This window comes from Mirounga leonina, unplaced genomic scaffold, assembly GCF_011800145.1.
Source record: "Mirounga leonina isolate KUSES-001 unplaced genomic scaffold, KU_Mleo_1.0 Mir_353, whole genome shotgun sequence".
Classification (NCBI taxonomy): domain Eukaryota; kingdom Metazoa; phylum Chordata; class Mammalia; order Carnivora; family Phocidae; genus Mirounga; species Mirounga leonina.
In genome coordinates this window covers 3,601,410-3,623,973 of record NW_023270699.1, presented here as the reverse complement: position 1 = coordinate 3,623,973, position 22,564 = coordinate 3,601,410, and the positions used below count along the sequence as shown (strand labels likewise).

At 54.1% G+C, this 22,564-nt stretch overlaps 1 protein-coding gene across 1 annotated transcript; it reads right to left on the bottom strand.

Moving 5' to 3' along the window:
* Positions 1-272: 272 nt before the first annotated feature.
* TMPRSS3 (transmembrane serine protease 3) lies at positions 273-22,467 on the bottom strand. Its single transcript, XM_035029976.1, has 13 exons — positions 22,276-22,467; positions 21,677-21,809; positions 16,772-16,882; positions 15,821-15,937; positions 15,306-15,429; positions 11,375-11,500; positions 10,091-10,134; positions 9,208-9,373; positions 8,468-8,637; positions 6,633-6,728; positions 3,827-3,969; positions 3,032-3,184; positions 273-290 (listed from the first exon to the last, which is right to left on the bottom strand). Exons 1-13 carry the CDS (start codon positions 22,309-22,311, stop codon positions 273-275), a joined length of 1,437 nt encoding a protein of 478 aa, XP_034885867.1. The 5' UTR covers positions 22,312-22,467.
* Positions 22,468-22,564: the final 97 nt, after the last annotated feature.

The following is a 22,564-nucleotide window of genomic DNA, read 5'->3' as shown; positions in this document are numbered from 1 at the left end:
GGCGTTCCCACATCTGTTCTCGGCGAAGGTCACCAAGAAGCATCAGGTCATGTTAGCCCAACGCCCCCGCGGCTTGTCGAGGTGCTAGAAGCGGGTTGCTCTGGATGTGGAGCGACAGAAAGGTGCTCCTTCTTTTGGCTCTGCGGGTGGTGCCAGAAAGAAGAGCACCGAAGCCTCGCGCTCCCATTGCAAGTTTCTGCCCAGGGACCCGTGGAAGGACGGGGGGTCTCCATCACGGCAGGAAGTCAAGGCGGCCACCTGTCCCCTTCTGTTCAGGTTTTCAGGTCCCTCTAGAAATGAAAACACAGCCATTACCCTCTTTCGCGCTTCAAGCCGGCCTCCCATGATGAGACGGAGCGGGCACCTGCATTTTGCCGTGGGTGAGCGTGGGCTGGTCCCCGCTGTGTGGGGGGACAAAGGTGGCCTCTGCTGGCGGGCCCCGGGGCGTGTGAGACAGCGCTCCTACCAGCACGCGCCTCCGCATCGGCTGTCCCCGACCTGGGCGCTTTCCCTAGCTGCCACATGGCCCTTCCAGGCCTCGTGTCATGGTCCTGAGTCCCGGCTTGAGTCAGAACAGCTCTGTTTTAAGCCCCCGTACAGAGCACAGTGGATGAAGGCAGAGATGACTCAGCAGGCAGTCCCATCAGCTGATGACCGGGCCAATTCCCCTCCGACCCGTGTGGGACCTTGGAAGGCCCGTGGGCATATTCAAAGAAACAACCGAAAATGCAGACCTCTGGAAAACCTCCCATGGGAAGGGAAGCCTCTTCTGGATCCTCCCCCCTCCCCGGGACATCTGAAGAGACTTGCTAAAGGGCAGCTCTCATACTGGCCCCACTGGACGGACCGAGGCAGCTGGTGACGAAGATGTCTCAGGCCTCCAGGGGGCCATCCAGCCGCCGTCCATCCAGCACTTGTGAACGTGCTCATCGGGGCAGGGGGAGCATGGATCCAGGTGCGGGGAGGGGGTGGAAGCTCTTTATAAGCCCTTCCAGGGAGCCACAGGACCCCCACCGGTGTTTCCCCGAAGTGTCTTCCCTTGAAGATCCCGTGCATCAAAATCGCCAGGGCCCTCACCCCACATCCCCTGATCAGACCCTCTGGAGAAGGGTCCTGGCAATCGCCAGGTACACAGGCAGCCAGGGACGCTCCCGTGCAGGCCCACAGTGGGGCTCGGCTGCGCAGCAGGTGCGAGGCTGGAGTCACGCTCTGCTGTCACCAGCTGCGGGGGCTTGACGAACGTCTCCTCCCCTGTAATGTGGGGACAGCCCCAGGACCTGCCACCCAGGCCAGTGCTGAGGGAAACAGGGCAAGACATCACCCAGCACCGTTGTTGTTAGAAGGCTCCCAGGGGACGTTGGAAACTTGCCCCCACCAGGCCCCGGCCCTCCTCCACAGCTTGAAGACTCGGAGCTGGTTTCCCGGACCCACATCCATTTCAAACTTGACTTTCATGACAGCTAGCTTGGTCCCGTGGACTGTCTGTCCCTGAGCAGGGCTGCGTGGAGGGGGCACCTCAGTGGCTCTGTGGGTGACTCCCCCTTTCCCGGCCTCCATCCCCCACACCCCCACGATCATCTGCACCCTGGGGTCCCACTCTTGGCCATCAGGGCCACTGCAGCGGCGGGGGGCGGGGGGCTGCTCTTGCAAACGTCTGTTCTCTTGCTTCCAAAGAGGTGGATGGGTTTGGGCTGAATTTTGTGCTAAAGAGTGTTCCGTGTCCCTCGTGAGGCTCACTGGGCCAGTGTGCGGGCTCACAAAAGGAGTGTCAACAGGCATTTCTGGAAAAGGCGTGTCTTCTAGCATCGCTTCACCGGGAGCGGCACTGAGGGTGGAAACTATTCGAGCCTGCAGAGGATGCACAGGATGGTGGCTCAGCAAGACTACAAGTCAAACCAGGTCTCAGCCTGGAAAAGGGCAGCCATGATGTAGCTTTTCCTTCAAAGCAAAAATCCCCGAGGAAGTGGAAAGTAACACCCAAGGTGCATGAGGTGTTTGATGTCTTTCTTAGCCAATTGTTTCCAACTGAAAGAAGCATTTTAAAAGGTCTTTGATCTAGGGACAGGAGCAGACTACTGCTTGCCAGACACTGGTGGGGGAGGGGTGGGGTGGAGGAAGGCGGTGGGGGTGGGGGTGACTGCTTAATGAGGTGGCGAAAATGGTCCTGAATGTGCAACATCAGCGCATGGAGTTGCTGGCTATATGGCACCGTGAAGGTGTTAGGCTACTGGATTGTCCGCTTTAAAATGGTTAATTTTATGTTGCGTAAATTTGGCCTTAATTTTAAAAACAAAAGGCAAAACCCAAGATCTTTGAAACTTGTCCAGGGCGTGATGGGGGCTCAGCATCGGAGATCAAGTCAGCAAATATTTGCTGGGTATCCACAAGGTAGAAGGCTGTGCTGCTGAGGCTCCTGGGTGGCCGGGCCCGCCGCCCCTCCGGCCTGCTCCCCCAGGGGTGGCCGTCCCTCCTGGCTGCCTGGGGCATTCCCTTCTCCCGCCTGCCCTGGTCCTGGAAGCCGGCCTCCGTGACCTGTCTCCCTCCTGCGGCACCCCCCTTCAGGGAGGCTCCCCCAAGCCCAGAGCTGCCCAGGCCTCCCGAGATCAGAGACTCTCCGGCCCATCCCTGGCTCTTAGCAAGGTCCAGATTCTTCAGTGGGCGCTGGGGGCCTGCAGGTTCACACCCTCACCCACTGTCTGCACCTTGTCCACCCTCTACTCATGCCCATTGGACCCATCCCCATCCCCAGGGCCTCCTCCTCATTCTCCCCTCTTCTTTTCCCCACTTGGTGGAGAAAGTCTGTCCCTCACGTCCCTGTGGCCGCCCTGTGTGCACCCATCCCCCAGGACCACCCCCACGCCCAGCCTTGCCTGTGGGACTAGCGGTGCTCACGTCCCACACCCAGAGACCACAGGGCACCGCTTGCTGGACAGACCCCCCAGTGTCGCACCCTGACCCTGCCTAGCAGCCCTGGGGCCACAGAAAAGGACGCTGGAGGCAAATGACGGGGACCAAGGCGAGCTGCACCCACCTCCATCTGCTCGTGAATCCAGTCCAGGAAGGAGGTGATGCGCGTGTAGACCCCGGGCTTGTTCACGTCGGCACAGCCGATGCCAAAGCTCGTTGCGCCCACCAACTTCCACACCCTCCTTTCCTGGCACACCAGCGGCCCCCCGCTGTCTCCCTGGATGGCGAGGAAAGAGGCACCGTGGGGGGTGTCCCTGGTCTCAGCGCCAGGATCTGCCCCTTCTCATCACAAAACTCGGGGCCAGGCTGGCTCCACGCTCACGCGCCCAGCCTCCGAGAACTGATGCTGGCACTCCCAAAAGTGGGGTCCTCGGCGCCCCAGGGATGGTCTCCCCCAGCTGTCTCCCTGCCAGATTCTAGAGGCACTGAACCCATGAAGGCCGAGGCAGCTGGACACAGCCTGGGGAGCGCTCTAGAGGGAGGGTCTGCCCGGCCAGGGCTGGACCCCCACAGTGTTGGAGTCGCACTCACTGTGGCTCTGGAGGCCAGATGCACCGGCTCCCACCTGCCTGCAGCCCCTGGTGCCCCCCTGCAAACTCTGAGAACCCGGGCTGGGGCGGGGGGCACCCTGCAGACCCCTCCCACCACCAGCACCCAGGCGGAATGGGAGCGCCGGGTAAACTCGGCCGGCGGCCAGGCAAGGGAGTGCTATCTTGAGCAAACGTCTTCCCCACGCCCTGTAAATTTGCTTTTCAGTCAGTCCCAGGGCAATGCTGGCCGTGGCCTGTCCCACAGGCTGGGTCACCGTCCAGAGCCTCCCCTGCCGCGGTGGCCCCCAGAGGCCACCAAGGGCCCCTACCTGACAGCTGTCCACTCCGCCCTTCAGGTAGCCGGCACAGAGCATGGAGGGAGAGATGATGCCGCCATACACATCGCGGTGGTTGCAGATCTTGTTGGAGATTAAAGGCACAGCTGCGTGGCTGAGGACCGGGGAGCCGTCCCCTGTGTCAGAGGGAGGGCAGTACGTGCCTGAGGGGCCCTGCTGGGAATTCAGGGCACGCACCGGGGCGGGGGCGGGGGCCAGGCCGCCACACTCCCGTGGCAGAGAAGGCCACTCCTGGAGGCGGCCGGCACGTGGTCTGTGGCGAGCTCCCTGATGAGCGGGCCAGGCAGCACGTTGCTTCCCATCAGGGCCACGCACTCCCCTAAAGTGGCCAAAGCAGGAGGAGGTTGGGCAGCAGTAACCAGCATGGACCTCCCCAGGGTCCATCCTGGGCCAAGCGCTCTACCCACACCGGCCCGTTCGGGCCTCAGAACAATCCAGGTTACAAAAGGGAAACTGAGACCCGTGCCCGTGAAGTTTGCAGGCAGAACCTTCATGTGGTCAGCAGAAAAGTGTCCTCCCAAAGCTGTCCACTTCTCAATCCCAGGAACATGTGTCTGTGTCATTTTCCCTGGCAGAAGGGCCCCGAGATGGGGACACGGGCCTGGGCTACCTGGGTGGGCTCTAAACAGAACCGCAAGCATCAGAGGAGAAGATGTGATGGGGGAGCCGAGGTCAGGCAAGCGGGGGAGCTGGGGGGGGCGGCGACACTGCCTGGCCCGCTGTGAGGACGGAGGCAGGGCCACGAGCCAGCAGGCAATCCCCAGAACCTAGAAAAGGCCATGAAACAGACTCTCCTTCAGAGCCTCCAGGAGGGACCTGCCCTTCTGACACATGGATTCTAGCCTGTGGAGATGGATGAGGACTCCTGACCTCCGGAACTGAAGATAATACCTTCCTGGGGTTGAAGCCAATGAGTTTGGCCTTGTGGCAACAGCAACAGGAAATGATACATCTGCCATTGGGTCAGCCCCACCATCGACCCAAAGGGATCCACACCTCTGACTTAACCTGTTTGTAAACCGGGTCTCTTTATGTTTTATAGGCTGAAAGCAGGGCACGGCCCTATTCCCATGGCTCTAGCATGTACCAGCAGGTGGGGTGCAGGTCTACACTCCTCAAGCCCACATTCTAAGAGTTCTCTGAGTGTGAGCTGCATCCTGTTTTCTGCACGGGCTTCTGCAATCCACCCATATCCCACTTGCCTGGGGACCACTGGCCAGAGGTCAGCTGAGAGTGGTATCTCTCCCTACTAGTCCCACCGGATCTGGCAAGGTCTGACGCCACAAGTCCTGAGAAACAATGTGACTAGGGCTGTGGGGGGAGCGTGGATGTGGAAGCCCAGACCTCCCACCACCTGGTCGTGTGAGCCCAGGCCAGGCGCTCAGCTCCCCTCAGCCCCAGGCTCCTCGCCCTCAAGACGGCCATGAAGATAATTCCCCACCGAGGGGCTGCTGTGAGGAGCACACAGCTTGGAGACATCCGGCTCAGCACCTGGTACGTGGTGAAACGGAGCTCAACGTGTCTGTGGAGGAAGCTTCCAATATGGGCAAGAGGACATGGCAAGCTGCAGGCATGAGACCCTGCCCTGGGAAGAGGACCGACCCTTTAGATCTGGGTAAGCCCTGTGTGCCTTGGACATTCGGGGTGCGGGGGGCAGACTCAACTAATAAGCCTCAGGAGGAAAATTCTGAACTTCCTGTATTGGGGTGAATTGCACCTCCAAAAATCATGTCCACCTGCAACCTTACAATGTGCCCTTATTTGGAGTAGGGTCTTTGCAGATGTAATTAAGGTAAGAATCTCAAGATGAGATCATCCTGGATTTAGGATGGACTTTAAGTCCAAAGACTGGTATCCTTATAAGAGAAAGGGGAGAGAGATTTGAGACTCGGCGGGGGGAGCGCACAAGAAGATGGGGCAGAGACCAGAGTGATGTGTCTACAAGCCAAGGGATGCCAAGGATGGCTGGAGCCACCAGAAGCTGGAGGAGAGGCCAGGGGTAAGTTCATCACCCTCGGAGCCTCCAGAAGGAACCGGCCCTGTGACACTTTGATCTCAGACTTCTGGCCTCCAGAGCTGGGAGAGACTGAGTCTCTGCTAGTTAAGCCTCTCCGTTTATGGAGCTTTGTTTCAACAGCCCCCCCGCCCAAGGAACTCCTACATTTTCTACCAGAAGGAAAGGAATTGGCGGAAAACCTATGAGTGATGAGCACAGGTGTGCCCCACCCTGATGGAAGGATGGGGTGGGTTCCATTGGCATGCGCTGTTCTCATTAAGATGACTACTACCGTTACGATTATAGCAGTAAGTTTCCATACAACTGCTTCCTCTAATGAAATAGCACATCTTCCAAAGTCACGCAAGATGAAAATTCGTCACCAGTTACAGATGTCTGCCTTCTGAATAAAACTTGGGAAGGGTTCTCAATGGGCTCCTTATGTACTCTGCTAGCATGGTGGGGAGGATGGGGGGAAACCGCCTGATGATTTGGTGAACATCTCCCCAACAAGGAAGGTCCCTAGTCCTCCTTTTCCATTTATTTCTCCCTGACAAAGTCTGCAATTTCCCCAAGATAAATGGAACCATGACTCTGACCCACAACCACTCTGCTGAGAGCGTGTGTCCAGCAGCTGACCCGTACCCCCTGCCTGGGACATGTGGGCCTCCCACGGGGATGCCACACTGGGACACGGGGGGCAGCATGTCATGGTGGGTGTCCACCCTGGGCCTCGTGGCTCTGGGCTCCCTGGACTCAGAATCTTGATTTCAGATGACTGACCTCCATCCTCTGTGGCCCCCCATCCTGACGTCCAGCACATTTTTCCATCAGGAAAGTTTTCTTCGGAGTTGGGCAGGCAGACGGGCTGGATCATCTCTGTTGCAAGGGGAGACAGCAACCTTGAACTCAGCTGAAGCACTAGTCCAAGAAAACAATGACTCTCCCCAGTGTCCACTCTCGGAAGAGCTCAGACGATCTCCCAAAGGAAGGTCAAGCCCTTGATTGGTCTAAAAGCTACCAGCTCAGCGCAGGGATCCTCCCCCCCCAGAGCCTAATCTGTGGCAACGTGAGTGGGTCTGGACCAGGTGGTGGCATATTTTCTGTGAAAGGCCAAATAGTAAATACCCGAGGTTCTGTGGGCTGCGTGGCCTGCCACCGTGGCCTGAAAGCAGCCAGCCACAGGCAGTGGTACACAAATGGATCTGGCTGTGTCCCACTGAAACTTCATTTACAAAAACAGGCAACAGGTCAGATTGGGTCCCGGGGCCCTAACCTGCCCACTCCTGGTCTGGACCATGGGCGCACTGCCTTGTGAAACATCCCTCCATGGCTACTCTGATCCCTCCTGGCACACCTGGAGGCAAGAAGCTTGCCTGTCCCCATAGGCTGTGTCACATACACCCTCCAGCAGAGACAGCGTCACGGCTGCCATGAGGCTGTCTCGTGAAGACGCTCTGAGATGCGCTAAGCCTTTCCGCACGGGACAGTAATGGAAAGGCAGAGAAGTAGTAAGAGCACTTGCTAATTTTTATCAAAGTGCGGATGTCAGCACCTCATTTTTTATAACCAAGTATCATTAATGATAAACGAACGCCACCATTACAATTTCTCTTTGCTTCTCCGGAAATATTAGTTTCAGAGCATTACACGTAGAACATGAGGTATGTGGTGTGATGAACACACTGATCCTGGGCCACAGTTCTGGGGCATCAGGGGCCTTGTTCAATGTTCCTCTGGGGACCCATGCAGGTATATGCTGGGGAAGGCAAAGGGGGCTTTAATTTAAGAGTAGGTTCGTAATCCTTTGTCTGCGTCTGCAAAATGTTTGGAAGCTCTATCCTGTGTGTTCTGGTATTCTTGTAACTTTCAGAGGTTAGGACTAGGTATTTCCCAGGGAGACACGTAGCCTGCCAGACGCAGCAGCTAGAGGGGAGAGACTGTTTCTGAGTACTTCAGGGAGCCGAAGATGCACAGTAAAGAAGTGGCCACGGGGACGATCCCCAGCTGACTGACCTATGAAGTGCCCTCTTTGTAGGCCATGACCAAGACACCGGGCAGGGCACCTCACCTTAACAAGCTCTGGGAAGAGCTCTTTGACCCCACAGGGCCAGCAACCCCCTTCCACCACCTCAAGACGCCCGTGGCCTGGCCTGGGGAAGTCCCTTGCAGCTCCTGCTGGCACCAGCAGGAAGAAAGTGGCACCCATGGGAACCCCAGTGGCACCAGACAAACCGAGTTGACCAAAGTAGAACCACAGGGTCTCTAAAATCAAGTATCATCAGAAGCACAGCCCATAAAAGTAGGCAAGTCACGCACAGCGAACCTGAACGGGGTGACCACCTGCGAAAGTTGAAGAGATATATGGACCCGGCGTCACCTAATGTGATAACACAATGTCTAGAATGCTGTCGAAAATTACTCGTTATACCAAGAACCAGGAAAATCACAACTTTAATGAGAAAAGATAATCAACCCTGGCCAGCGGGGAAATGAGCCAACTCCTGGAATTATCTAGCAAGGATTGCAAAGCAGCTTCATAAAAAGGCTTCAAGGGGTGATTACAAATTCTCTTGAAATAACTGAAAGCAACAGAGCAGCAGGAAACCCAGACGTACCGCTGAAGGTGAGCGGCCCAGCCAGCTTCATGAGAGCGATGTCGTTGCCCAGCCTCTTGGGTTTGTACTTGCTGTGGTAGATGATTTTTTCCACCAGATGGGAAGGGGCTGGACTGTCCAACAGGGAAACCAGCCCCACCTGGATCGTCCAGGACTTGGGGAGGTACAGGCTGAAATGAGAAGGCAGAGAGTTGAAGCAGGAGCACCCCAGTCATTCCCCAGGCAGGCCTCGATGACTTCACCTCCAGACTTCTCAGCATTCTGAGGGGTCTCTCAGGGCCCATTCTCCATCAGACAGCAGCCAAAACAAAAACAAAAACGGAGAATTGACCTCTGGGGTTTGGAAGTCTTCCTGTGGTTTTTTTTCCCCGTGCTCACCTCCCCCGAGACACTGCCTGGGAGGTCAGTGCCCATCCGGCCGGAGCCACCTCTCAGTCTCTTGGCCACAGCATGCTCCCCTGTAAGTTGCTAGAGGGAGGTTGGCCATTTCCCTCCTGCAAGGAAGCTTCCATCCAAAGCTTTCTACCTTCTCTGTAAGAGAGGCCGGTCTGAAATCCTTAGAATGAGCTCAGGGTCACCAGTCACAGCCAGCAGGGACAGTGATGGGTCCACGCCACTGGACATTACTTTGTGACCATCCGGTCGGTTTGCCGCTTCCTGGGCCTGCTGCCGACCACTGGAATCTTCCCCATCCTAACACGGCCCAGTCTAGACGGGGTCTGCGGGCGACGAGCACTCACTCATAGACGCAGTGCGCGGCAGTGACAATCCACACGGGGGTAATGACAGAGCCCCCACACAGGTGATAGCCCTGGAACTGAAGGCTGGCCTGCCACGGCCACTGCATGAGCGAGGACACGTTTCCACCCACGATGCGTGAGCTGTAGCCCATTCTCAGACCACAGACTGCAGAGAGACAACAAGGGCTGGGGGTTGATCCCACAGACCTTTCTGGGGAACCTGCTGTCACACCCACAGACCACCCCCCCCCCGACAGCCTGCTGTCCTTGCAGAGCTCACAGCCCAGAAAGAGAGCCGGAGGGGGAGCAGACGTAGGGGTGCAATGGGAAGGTCTGGTGCTGGCAGCGCCCCTCCCCGCGACGCCCATGACCCCAGTATGACCACAACTCACCAGGAGCACGGGAACCTTCGGCAGCCCTCTCCTCAGTAATGCAGGGCTACGGTGCACCTGCCTGACTTCTCCAGACCCCACCCCTGCAGTGTGAACCCTCCCTCTGCCAGGGGCGCCTGCCATGGGGCAGGGAGCCTGGGGCACTGACCAGCCTGGGCACACTTTTCCTTGAGGTGGGAAGGGGGAGTGGGAAGGAGAAAGTGACAGTGAGCCAGGCTGCTGGAGCCACCGCGGAGTGACAGGGCATCATAGAACATGGTCCTGTCTGCTGCAGAGAAGTTGCTCCGGCTGCCTCCCCCGCCGCCGCCCCCCACCCTGCTAACAGGTGAGACAGACTGATGCTGCTCTCCTCCTCCATCAGGTGGGGTCTGCAGGGCTCCCACCTGGCACCTAGGACGAGGGGACCCCGAGCAGTCTGAGGAGGCGGGGGAGACCGGAGTCTGGGAGCGCGCGCGTGTTTCCATTTCTCTCTGCCGTGCGAAATCTCTTACCTGTACACTTCAAGGTAACCACACGACCCGAGGCACACCCCTCCCTAAGGAGCAAAAGAGGAGGTTTACGGTAAACGCCAGAGGTCAGGGAAATAGACACTTTTTTCCAACTTAATCTTGGGATAAAAGAAAAATGAACTCTATTTCCCCTGCTCTTTAATACAGATTGCAATTTTTGTCCATATTAAAAAAACACACACGCTTGTGAGGTCACTCATTCCGAAACACTCACTCCGAAACATTTGGCTACAGTGAAGTATTGTGCGTGTGACAGGTGACTGAGTGTTTCTAAGCTTTGTAGAGCTAATGATGGGAGACGCAGGAGGAGGGCTGTTTCATAAACATCACTGGTGTCGCTTGCAGGTCAGCTTTAGCCCGGGCTTCTCCGCTGGCCCCTGGAGGACACAGAGTGCCCTTCGGACAGCATGGCAGGTGTCCTTGCAGCCTGGATCACACTCCTCCCCAGAGTAGAGCTGTGATTGCTCCAGAAAGGACACGTGCTCGCCCTTGCACGCGGGGGGGGGGGGGGGGGGGGGGGGGGGGGGGGGGCAGGGAATGTGCTGTTCTTAGAATCCACCCGTGTCCCTTTGTGACTTTCCCTGCCTTTAGAGCCCCAGGCCGTTCATGCAATCATGCAAGACAAAGGGGGTGTCACCAGACGGAGGTTTTAGGACTTAGGAGATGAGCTGTCCCCACAAAGTCCGGGGTGACTATCAATTATGTGATGGACAGGCTGACAAGCTGTTGTTTCCCAGAGCAGAGAACACGCTCCTGGGATTTGGCCCAAAGTGCCAGGAAGAGCATATGGGGATGCCCGACTGTAGAGGCGGGGACACACTGGGCTGTGGGTACCGTCATTTACGGGCACCTCATTTTACCTTTCTCACGAGTTGTCGGGGGAAACGTGGAATAGGAATCATAAATGTTAAAGTACTCTGTAGACAGAGGACACGTGTCTTTCTTAATCGCGTTCTTTCTAGTTTCCTTGTCCCTCTGCCCTTTTCCGCACACACCCCTGGGGCCCACGACGAGAACAGCTCGACACACGCAGCACTCCTTACCACCCTCCTCCCTCTCTCTGTCGGGCCATGTTCGCCTGCTCTGGGGTGGGTTCCTGCACCCCAGCCGGTGCTCCCTCCACCCAGTCTAACTGAGGCGGCCAAGCCCCCACCTTGCATTTGGAGACACACTCTCAAGTCCCTTGGGTCCTCGTGGGGCCGTGCACAGCTCGACAAAGCCAGCAGGCGACGCAGTGCGGACAGTGGCCACCACCTGGCCGCTCACCTCACATACACGGAGTGGTGCAGAGCGCTCACTTTGTCATCGGGCAGGAGGTGATTGATGGACGCAAAGTCCTCCTGGAGCTGCTCCTCGAGCAAGTCCACCCTGAGGGTGTCTGAACTCACGTAGCTGCAAGTACATTGGACACGCAGCCCCGAAGTGTGAACTCGCTCTGGGCCTCAAATCAACCAGTGTTCATGTCAGAATACTACGTGTGGCGTACCGGGGGGTGTCGTTCCCACCCCTCCAACCACCAACAGCTTCCTCTGCTGGCTTAGGAAGGCATTCCAGGTCTTGCACTGTCTGGGACCATGGGCCCCTCTGGCCCCCACCCCACGGCCCCTCCAGCCCCGGCAGGCTTTGGGCATGCACCAGGGAGCCCACTTCCTGGTGTAGCTGGGTAGGTCCCCTTGATGCACCCAGCTGAACTGACCTTTGCTTGGCCGGAAGCAAGCCCCAGAGAGAGCAGAACACAGAACTAGGCGGAGTGTTTTCAGGTGGGACCAGAGTGGGGATGCTGAGAATCCAAGAGGAATAGGTCAGGGAGAATGAAAGCCAGACTGGGGTGGGTTCCCATTGGGGAGAGATGAACACAGAAGGAAAAAGGCTCAGCGCCCCCCGGCAAATGTTTAAAGTGTCAGGAAACGGGTCTTCTGGAGAACAATGGTAAAGAAGGCATGATCTTTAAAAAAAAAAAAAAATCAAGTGTTTGAAGAGTTATGAGATAAGGGGTAGTAAATGAAAGGGCATCCTCCCCTTTTCTCATGGAATGAGCAAAACACGAGGCAGCTGGCTTGCTTCACTCACTAACACACCAGTTTATCACCCAGGATTGCATCCAGTTATGGAAATGCCATGGGCGGGGAGGCGGGGGTGCCAGGAGTAGATGTAGAATACAAAGTGCAGTCAAGTTTGAGTTTGGAGGGCAGTGACCCTCCCAGTCCTCCCAGGGATGGCTCAACCACCAATGGGGCAGGCGCCAGGTGATGAGCTGATGAGCCGGAGAGTTGTGAGATGCATGGGGGCCCCAAGGGCCACCCCGGGATCGCCATAAATGGCCCAGCCTCCAGGTGGTCATAACCACCCCAGCCACCAGCTCTCCCAGGGCGTTCCTGTGTGCCAGGCTCACTCCGACGCGAACCTCACACCGCCCTTCACAGCAGGTGCTACTGTTGCCCCTGTTTTGGAGGCTGAGTCAGGGAACTGGGCTGAGGACACAGGGATTCGAACCCAGGCGATCCGGCTTGATAGTCTCCCCTTTTGCTGTCATCCAGATAGCTGACATGGGATACAGCCAAGCAGAGAAGATCAAAGAAGGGCTTTAAGGAGAGAAGTAGGAGGAAAAAGCAAAAAGGCTACAGAAGTAAATCTTGGAACTGAAGCATTGATACGGAAGGGAAGGATGGGTTCCTAGGGAAGGAAAGCGGCCGTGCCGAGGGGCGGTCTGGGAAAACCACGTCGGCTGGACTCCCCCCGAGGGTGCACGCCAAGCGTAAGGGGACCACCTCACTGCGGCTGGGCGCCCGGGGATCTGAGGGAAAGGGGTCTCTGGGCCCTCCTGCATAGTAGAGGGGGGCCTGGGGATCCAGGGGAAGGGAAGGCACTCCCAGAGGGAGAGGGAGGGGAGCCGGGAAGGGCAGGGGTGCCCCCCGTGAGTCCAAGAAAGGGCCTCCATAGGGAACAGAAGTGCCCGGAGAAGCTCTCAGCTGTTTGCAGTGGTGGTGGTGGTGTGTGTGTGTGTGTGTGTGTGTGCACGTGTGAGGCATGTGAGTGTGCACGTGTGCGACTTCGTGTTTGTGTGATGTGGTGTTGTGCTTGTGTACATACGAGTAATGTAGTGTGTGATGTGTGTGCCGTGTGGTGTGTAATATGTGTATGACGTGGTGTGTTGTGTGTATCCGTGTGTCTGATGTGGTATGTGTGTGAGGCATGTGCACGATGTGGTGTGTGATGTAACGTATGTGAGTGCTTGTGTGTGTTTAAGTGGTGGGTGGCATGCACGGTGTATGTTTTGTGTATGTGCATGTCCGTGTGGTGTGTGTGTGCACGTGGTGTGTGTGCATGTGTGGTGTGTGTGTGCATGTCATGTATGCGTTGTGGTGTGTGTGCATGTGGTCTATGTGCATGTGGTGTGCAGTGTGCATGTGTGGAGTATGTGCATGTGGTGTGTGTATGTGGTACCTGGTGTGCATGTGTGTGGTGTGTGTGCCCGTGGTGTGTGTGGCGTGTGCATGTGGTGTGTGTGTGTGTGGTATGTGTGTGTGTGGTGTGTGTGCATGTGTGGTGTGTCTGTGGTGTGTGCATGTTTTCTGTGTGTGCATGTGTGGTGTGTGTGTGGTATGTGTGTGTGGTCTATGTGCATATGGTGTGCAGTGTGCATGTGTGTGGTGTGCATGTGTGTAGTATGTGCATGTGGGGGGGTGTGCGTGTGCGTGTGTGTGGTGTGTGCATGTGGTATGTGTACATGTGGTGCGTGTGTGGTCTATGTGCATATGGTGTGCAGTGTGCATGTGGTGTGTGTGTGCATGTGCATGTTTGTGGTGTGTGCATGTGGTACGTGTACGTGTGGTGTGTGTGCATGTGGTGTGTGTGTGCATGTGGTGTGTGTGCGTGTGTGTGGCGTGTGCATGTTGTCTGTGCATGCATGCGGTGCGTGTACGTGTGGTGTGTGTGCGGGTTGTATGTGTGTGCATGTGTGGTGTGTGTGTGCATGCCATGTATGTGTGTGTGGTATGTGTGCATGTGGTACGTGTACATGTCGTGTGTGTGCGTGTGTGTGGCGTGTGCATGTTGTCTGTGCATGCATGCGGTGTGTGTACGTGTGGTGTGTGTGCATGTGGTATGTGTGCACATGTGGTGTGTGTGTGTGTGTGGCGTGTGCATGTTGTCTGCGCATGCATGCGGTGTGTGTACGTGTGGTGTGTGTGTGTGCACGCGGGGTGTGAGCCCCTCATCCCCGTCTGCGAGGGGTGAAGTCTACATAATCCTGGGAGGCATCTGTGGTGGGTGGTTTGGCTGTTGTCACAGGGCTGAACTGCTGCCGATTCCTGAATCCAGGTTGTCACAGGTGAGAAGGATGTGGTCTCAGGGACACAGGTTGGGGGACATTGGGGTGTCACAGGCACTGGAGAAAGGAGCTGAGAGGATGATGTGCCAGATCTGAAAATTGAGGCTCCCTGGATTCCAAGCAGTTTCCGACTTTAATGTCCAAGTCGGGGAGCTGGGCCGAGGACACGGGGATTCGGGTGCAAAGACCCAAGAGCCTGGGAACTCAGAGAGTCTACCCGCTTTGAACCCCGGGGGCCAGGAGCAAAGGGGGTTGGGGTGCCGTGGTGGGAGGCCACAGAGGACAGCAGGGCCGGGGGTCAGAGGGGGGCCAGGAGAGAGGAGGAGAGAAATGTGTCCCCTCGGCACAAAACGTCACGTAGACAAAACCAAACGCTGAAAAATGAAGACCCCACTCCCAGCGCTATCCCTCCTACATGTTGCCAAACAACTGTTTGAAGTGATTGTGTTTTCCCTAAATGGCTGGCTTTTCAAACTTGGGTCTTTGGGACTCCCGGGAAGTGTGCGCACACGTCCGTGGGGCCACCGGCACCCGGCGCGTGGGGGCCACGTAGCCACCCTCTGGCTGTAGCCTGAGCAGCTGGGGGCTCGGAAGTTCTCTATTTCCTGTGTGCATCTGGGGTCCTGTCCTGACCATGAGACACCCCTAAACATGCCCCTTCCCGTGTGACCTTGATCAAGCCACTTAGCAGGCGGGGGCTTGGTGTGCCCACCTGGGGCGTGAGGATGACATCAAGGTTGCTGTGAGGATGCAGCGTGACGGTGAGCAGCCGCACCCCGTAAATGCCCCACTAAGAGGTGGCTCTCTCTCCCCATTGTCACCACGATCAAATGCTTTACCATCAGCAGGAAATGTTCTTTAAATTACCTTGGAAACCCCAGCTGGGCACAGGCGACGTTAGCGTGGAGGCCTCTCCAATCGTCAGAGCACATGGTTCTCCACGCCGCGGCTGTGAACACCTGAAGCACTGCGTTCTGGCCACTCACGCGGACTGCCCGGCGCACAGGACAAACCGGGTGTGAGCGGCCAGCGGAGCCTGAGCCCACGGGCAGAGGTCGCTCTGCAGCCGACTCAGCTCCCTGCTCCGCTGAATCTGCCCTACCCCTCGCCCACAGCACCCCCACCCTGCAGGGCAGGGGCAGTTCTTACTGACTGGACCCCCTGAGCTCTCTTCTTTCTGCTCTTGTGTTCTCCCCAACCGAAATTTGACCCCAGGTAACAGTCCTCCTCCCTTTGCTTCCAGCTCAGTCACCCCTGGGGATGAATGCCAGGTGGATCCCAGTTAAGGACGTGACTTGACAGAGGCATGGATCTGGACCCACTGCACGGATGGGTAAGGTCAGGGTTGGGTGGTCCTTCTACCGTGAGGTGCACAGCCTTACCACACCGGTACTCATCCTCCCCGTCTCTGCAGTCTGAGACCCCGTCACATCGAGCCGTCAGGTCAATACACTTAAAAGATGAGCGACACCTGTACTTTCCAGAACAATCGAAGTGGACTGAGGAAAAGAGAGGACAAGGGTGTCAGGAAGGGCTGGCTTCTTCAGTGGACAACACTAACAACCATCCACTGGCCACGTGGCCTTGAGCTTGGCCATCAATAATGAAACCTGCATTGAAATTGCAGCCTGTCTCCCTCAGCCCAGTTTCTGTTCCAGATTCCAGAGGGTGGGGCTGCTGCACCCCACTTTGTCTCACTGTGTGGCCTTGAGCCACAGGTCTGGGGCTCAAGGTCAAGAGAGAAAATGCATGGCTGCGGGCCGACTGGCTGAGCCAGCTGAGCAAGCAGTTCCGAGTGAGGACGACTCGGCCCCCAATCTACCTCCTATTGTCTCTGACCCTGGGCAAGAAGAGAAGGGACCAGGGACCACACAGCTGAGCAGGTGGGCCAGTTATTTGAAAGAGAAGAAGAGATATTGTTCCCTATTAGAGCCCATCCAAATGACTCACTTTCTCAAAAGCCACATGAACCTTCTTTTAAAAATAGCAGGTATGCTTGGCCTTGCATGAATGGCCTCCTTGTCTTCTCCTCCCGGCCCCTCACCCCTTCCCGCCCGCAGAATCCTATTTCATCAGCTGCCTTTCGATACTTCTAACTGGGCAGGTTCCTTGGTGACAAAGCCCCGAGCATGGCCAGCAGCCCCTCCTGGGCCCCAGGCTGGCCCTACATTCATGCAGGCAAAGAAAACTCAAAGTCAGCAAGCCCAAAAGACGTTTGCCTCCAGTAATTAAGGCTGGGTGGCAGCACCCCGCCGGTGTGAGCGGGGGGCTCATCAAAGTTTAAACGGCTGGACAGGCATTCGAGAGCCCACTAAATAATGAATCGTACTCACTGCCCAGCCCGATGGCCAATGCTAATATCAAGGCAATGATCCCAATGACAATGATGGGAAAGAACTTCAGTGGGAGCAGGGACAGTATCTGTGCTGCAACCGCATCCGCGTCTGAAAACCGAAAAGGTGGGGGAAGAGCAAAAAGCCACAGAGCAGCGGATTTGAATAAAATAAAACTTAAAATTGAGCTACCCATCCCCACTCCCCTCAAAGCAGAGAATGTTCTGGCCCAAAGAAAGTCGCCGTGGTTAGACCAAAGGCCACCTATCCGGGGACACATGCTCCAGAGGCTCAGCCCCATGCTCTCCGCCCCCAGCCCACTTGTGTCCATCCCCGCTTAGGGGATGGTGTTACTGACCGAATTGTGTCCCGCCCCGCCCCTCAGTATGTTGAAGTTTGGACCCCAGAATATCATCTTATTTGGAAATGGGGTTTTTACAGGGGCCATCAAGTTAAAACAAAGCCACCGTGTGGGTCTAATCTCATCTGACTGGTGTCCTTTAAAAAGGAGACAGTTGAAGCCAGAGACAGACATGCACAGAAGGGAATGGTGTGAAGAGACACAGGACACCATGTGAAGATGCAGGCAGAGATGGGAGTGATGAACCTACAAGCCAAGGAACCCCAAAGATTATCAGCAAACACCAGAAGCTGGGGAGAGGCGAGGAAGGGTTCCCCGCAGGTTTTAGCGAGAACACAGCCCTGCCGGCACCTGGGCTTCAGCCTTCTGGTCTCCAGAACCATGAGACAATAGACCTGTGTTGTTCTAAGCCACTTAGTTTGTCGTCGTCTGTCTCGGCCGCCCTAGGAAACTGGTAGAGGAGGGAAGCGGAGCCCAGGTCCCCAGAAATGCTTCCCCAGAGAGGGCGGTGACTCGTAAAACCCAAACAGGGTACTCTGAGGAGAGGGAGGGCTGGGGCCTCTGAGGGGGTCACCGGATGATGTAGCAGCCCGTTCTCCGCGAGTCTGGTGCTTGGGGACACCAATAGCCTTGTCCCAGGCCGTCTCCCTGAGGATGCTGGCAGAGCAAGCAGCCCGAGAAGATAGAGATGATGTCTCTCTCCAGAGCAAAGGAGCAGGTTTACCTAGCGTCTGGCTTAACAAATACAATGTTTTCCTTTGGGACAAAGTGTGTGCAGGTCTGCTTGCAATCCATTATAAAAGATTTGAGTTGCCTTGGTTCTGGGTTCCTTCGTGGGATGCAGACCCCCTGGGCATGCAGTGTATCCCTGGGCTGTTCCATATCACCTCCATGGGGCTTGGCGGGCATGGGTAACGGACTCGAGCAGGACGCATGTGCTGCTCGTTGCATGAGTAACAACGTCCTCCGTGTCTGACCCGGGAGTCTCCTGTCTTCTGCCAGCATCCAGCAAACTGCGCAGGCAGGTTTGTTAGGTTGCAAGTAGGGTAAACCCCAGACCTGTCCCAGTTCTTGCCGAAAGAACCAGGCAGATTGGATGAGAAAGAGGATGCGCTGTATAAACGTTAAGATGCCCCAAAGTACAAGCGTCTCTGGGCAACCAGGAGAATTTCCACCAGCACCTTTACTCCAAGAAGAACAGGCCCCTTCATGCAAATTATCTCATCAATCCTGAAAACACACCTATGCCAGACTTGTCCCCACTTACACTGGGGAAGGTGGGAGTGTAGGAAGGGGAGACAGCCTTCTTCACAGCACACGGTTACTCAGGACACAACGTCCCTTCCTCTCGCACCCTAGGCTTAGAGATGTTGAGCTGAGAGGGCCCCCATGGAAAGCATTCCGAGATCTCCCCCTGCCTGTCCTTGGAAACCCACAGCTTCACCCTCCGGCAATAAAGGCTGTGCTTATAAAATGGCCAATATCATTCAGGGCTCCTTAAAAAAGAAAGAATTTGAAGACAAAAATGGGGTGGGGGGAAGGTGGGAGAGGAGGAGAGAAGAAGAGAAGAGTAAGAGAAGGAACAAGGAAGAGGGAAGAAGGAAGAAGTTAAGGAGAATAAGGAAAGGCACACAGTCCGTGGCCTGAAGGATGTAGAATGAGGAGGGGGAGGCAGAGGGCAAGGTCTTTGTCTTGGCCACACTGAGCAGGCAATTTGCTCCACAGCCGTGTTCTCAGAGCCTAGACCAACACCTGGTATGCAGCAGTCCTTGACAAATACAGCTGACCCTTGAACAACGCAGGTTTGAACCATGCGGGTCCGCTTACACATGGATCTTTTATGGTACCATACCTCAAATGTATTTTCTCTTCCTTAAGATTTTTCTGATAACACATTCTTTTCTCTAGCTGACTTTATTGTAAGAGCACAGTGTATAATACATGTAACACACAAGATACTTGTTAAGTGAGTGTTTATGTGATCAGGAAGGCTTCTGGTCAATAGTAGGCTATTAGTAGTTAAGTTCTGGGGGAGCCAAAAGTTATAGGTAGATTTTTGACTAGGTGGGGAGTCAGCAACCTACCCCCACCCCTGTGTTGTTCAAGGGTCAACTGTATCAGTCAATTGAATGGATGAATGACGTCATGATAATGGAGGTTGTTTTATCTCAGCATGGGAGACCAATTCCTTCCAGGGCAACCAATTCGTGGTCTTGAGTTTACAGAGCAGACTCTTCTTTCCAGCCTTCCCCACCCCCAGAAGCCTGCACCAAATTAATAACTCCCCCTTACTGAGAGCCCACACTCCACTTACACTTTAAAAATCAGCAGGAACCCCAAGAATGACCTCTTATCATTCCAGTTGCTTTGTGTCTAAGAGTTAGATTTAGGAAATTCATCCTAATTATAGATTCCAAGATTGCTGCTCAATTAGAACCTTTGTATCGTTCACATTTGCCTCTTTACAGCTCATCTGCCGTGGTGCCCTGTGGGCGCTACCATGGCCCCGCTCCCCCTCCTTGTTCTGTCTTTGCGAGCATGCCTGGAATAAAAAGCAAAATGCATAGCAGCTTCCCAAAAAAGAAATGCAAATGATTAACCAGCACGAAAAAACCTTCAACCTCTCTGGAAATTTGAAAAACTGCAAATCAAATGTAACTACATATCAACCTCACAGTGTTTATTATGATTGCTGTGGTAGCATCCCCACTGCAGTCCAAAGTGCAAGGAAATGGACCTCCGCTTATAGTCAAGAGGAGTAGACGTTGTATAAACTTTTTGAGAGTCAAATTGGAAATACGAACCAGAATTTAAATGGATGGAATTTTTGACCTAGTAAAACCACTTTCAGGAATTTATCTTAAGATGTCATCATTGATGTACATAAATTTCTACCTATGTGGACACTTAGAGAGGTGGCAAATGTAATACTGATGCATGGGAAACAGCCTGAACGCCCATCAGAAGAAACTGGTGATAGAACACATGTATAGAGTTAGTTCCATGATAGGGAAAGGGAGTTGGCAAACCTCCTCTATAAAGGACCAGTTAGTAAATATTTTAAACTTTATGAGCCATATAGTCTCTGTTGCAACTGCTCAACTCTACTATGGCATGAAGGCAGCCATAGACAATAGGTGAATAAATGGATATGTCTGTGTTCCAATAAAACTTTATTTATAAAACCAAGTAGTGGGCCACATTTTGTCCATGAGCCATAGTTTTCCAACCCCTAAAGAATATTTAATTATTTAATGCCATGGAAAGAAGAACATGATATTGTTTCATTTGGGGGGGGGGGAAGCTTCAAAATAGAATATGCCACTTCCAAATGAAAATACAGGTATGTAGATCAGAAAAAGGCAAGAAATCCAATACTAAAGCACAAATAGGGTTATCTCTTGAGTAATGGTAAAATTGTGGGTAATTTTTAAAAATCTTTTTGATTAACTGTGTTTTCTAAATTGTTATAATGAACAATACATTGCTTATTTATTTAAAGCACTACTAAATTCCCACTGCTAGGAATTAATCATGAAGAAATAAGCAAAATTAGCAGAGGTGAATATGTATAGTGTTATTCATGCTCATATTATTTGTACTATAAAAATATTAGAAACAATTCTATGTCAAATGAGGATTTTAAAAACTATGTAAATTACACATCTACTTGATGGAATGTTGTGATGTTATAAACAAAAGCATGTATAAAAACCAAGCAGCACATGGGAAAACACCTGTCTATACCTACACTGCGCTTGAATGCATACTTATGGGCAAGGACAGGAAGAGAATGAAGGTAAACATAAAAACCAGGTAAATCTTGGGGGTCAGGTGATAGCAGGGTATTTTTTAAATGTATATTTATGTTCCTTTTTTGAGTTGTATTTTTAAATTGTGTATCCTTGCCTTTACTTGAAACCTGTCCTCCCACCTCCCATATTCTCCACCACCCCCCAATCTCAATTGTCCAGAGGGTTTAAAAGGAATCATTAGGGCAGCCCCCACTCCATGCTTTCTGGAACCTCAGCCAGAGCCCCCACACATCCCCCGTGCTGGCCCCAGAGGTCAGCATTCCGGCTCACTGTTCCAAGTCCTGCATTTGAGACCTATTTACAAAACCAACTCTCCTTGTTGCTCAGAGCAGCTCTTGTCTCCTGCTGTTGGATTTTATTCTAGGCATCAAATACCTTCAGCAATGCCCAGCTTACTCTAAGTTTCCCAGAAGAGCTGATGAGCATTGGTTCTCAGGACTTTCTGGGGGGCTTGGAGATCTTCTGGCAGGACCTGACCCCTCACTCCCAGGGGCAATGGGAGCCTCAATTTCTGAAAACCTCCATTCAGAGAATGCAAACTTCTGTCTCCGGGATTTGGCAAGGGGCTGAACAAGGTGATGGCCCTCTCTAATGCCCCCCTCTCCGGGGTTCTATAAACCCAAGGAAGCGCAAGCATCCAGCTTGTGGGTGTGAGAAATCCTGGTGAGTATGTCCCCAGAGGGACACTCTGGGGACACTTCCCCAGAAATCACACCTGGTTCCACCTACCTGGTGCAACAGGACTTATTTTCAAATCGTCAAGTCCAAAAAGTGATCTGAAGGAGAAGGGGGCCTCCGCGGGGGGTGGGTCATTCTCCCCCATGGTGACTATTTCAGGACCTCCGAGGTTTGGCTCCACCTCCTTCACCAGGAAGAACAGAAAGCGTTTGCTCCCTTATTTACGGTTTTAGTGTCAAATACATCTTTGTCATGTTAAATCTTTGAAATCCAACAATCCACATAAAGCACATTCAGTACCCATTAATCAAAACTATGTGTCCAGCGAGAACGCATTTTTTTTTTCTGAGCCACAGCAGGTAACAGAGAAACTTCCAGAGTTAACGAAAAACTATGAACTGAATTCTGCTAAAATAATGACTTTCTCACTGTGTATTCCTACCAATCTTAAAATCAGTTGACTAGCAATCTTTAGAGATATGCCCTTTTATGATTTAGAAATTACTGCACCTTTATTTTTCAGAAGATAAATCACTTTCAAAGCACCTTCCTTCTCTTTTTTGTCATTGTTCTTTGTCCCACGGAAACTCAACCCTTTGCCTACACATGCGGGACACCTATCATAACCATAAGAAGTTTTTTATACTCACACAATGTCCACACCCAAAAAATGTAGATGGCACCATGGAGGGGACACTCACCCACAGTATTTGTAGTTTTCCGTAAACACAGCCCTTCCCTGGCTCTCGCGGGCATGACCTAGTTAAGGATGAAAGTATCCATGCCCTCTGGGTGCCCAATCCCCCACACAGCAAAGGGAGGAGCAGCTGGGGACCGCTGGCTTGCACCAGCTACACTGGGGCTCTGTTTCCTCCGAAAGAATTCCACCTATCGCAAAGCCAGAGAGGTCAGAAGCCTCTGGAAATCATTCCCGTAACT

Excerpts from the sequence above, each read along its gene's own strand:
- TMPRSS3 (XM_035029976.1), bottom strand. The coding sequence starts at position 22,311 with ATGGTGCCATCTACATTTTTTGGGTGTGGACATTGT. Across the intron at positions 21,810-22,275 it reads TTTTTGGGTGTGGACATTGT|GAGGTGGAGCCAAACCTCGG; the intron begins GTGAGTATAAAA and ends TTCCTGGTGAAG. Across the intron at positions 15,938-16,771 it reads ATTGGCCATCGGGCTGGGCA|TCCACTTCGATTGTTCTGGA; the intron begins GTGAGTACGATT and ends TCTTTTCCTCAG.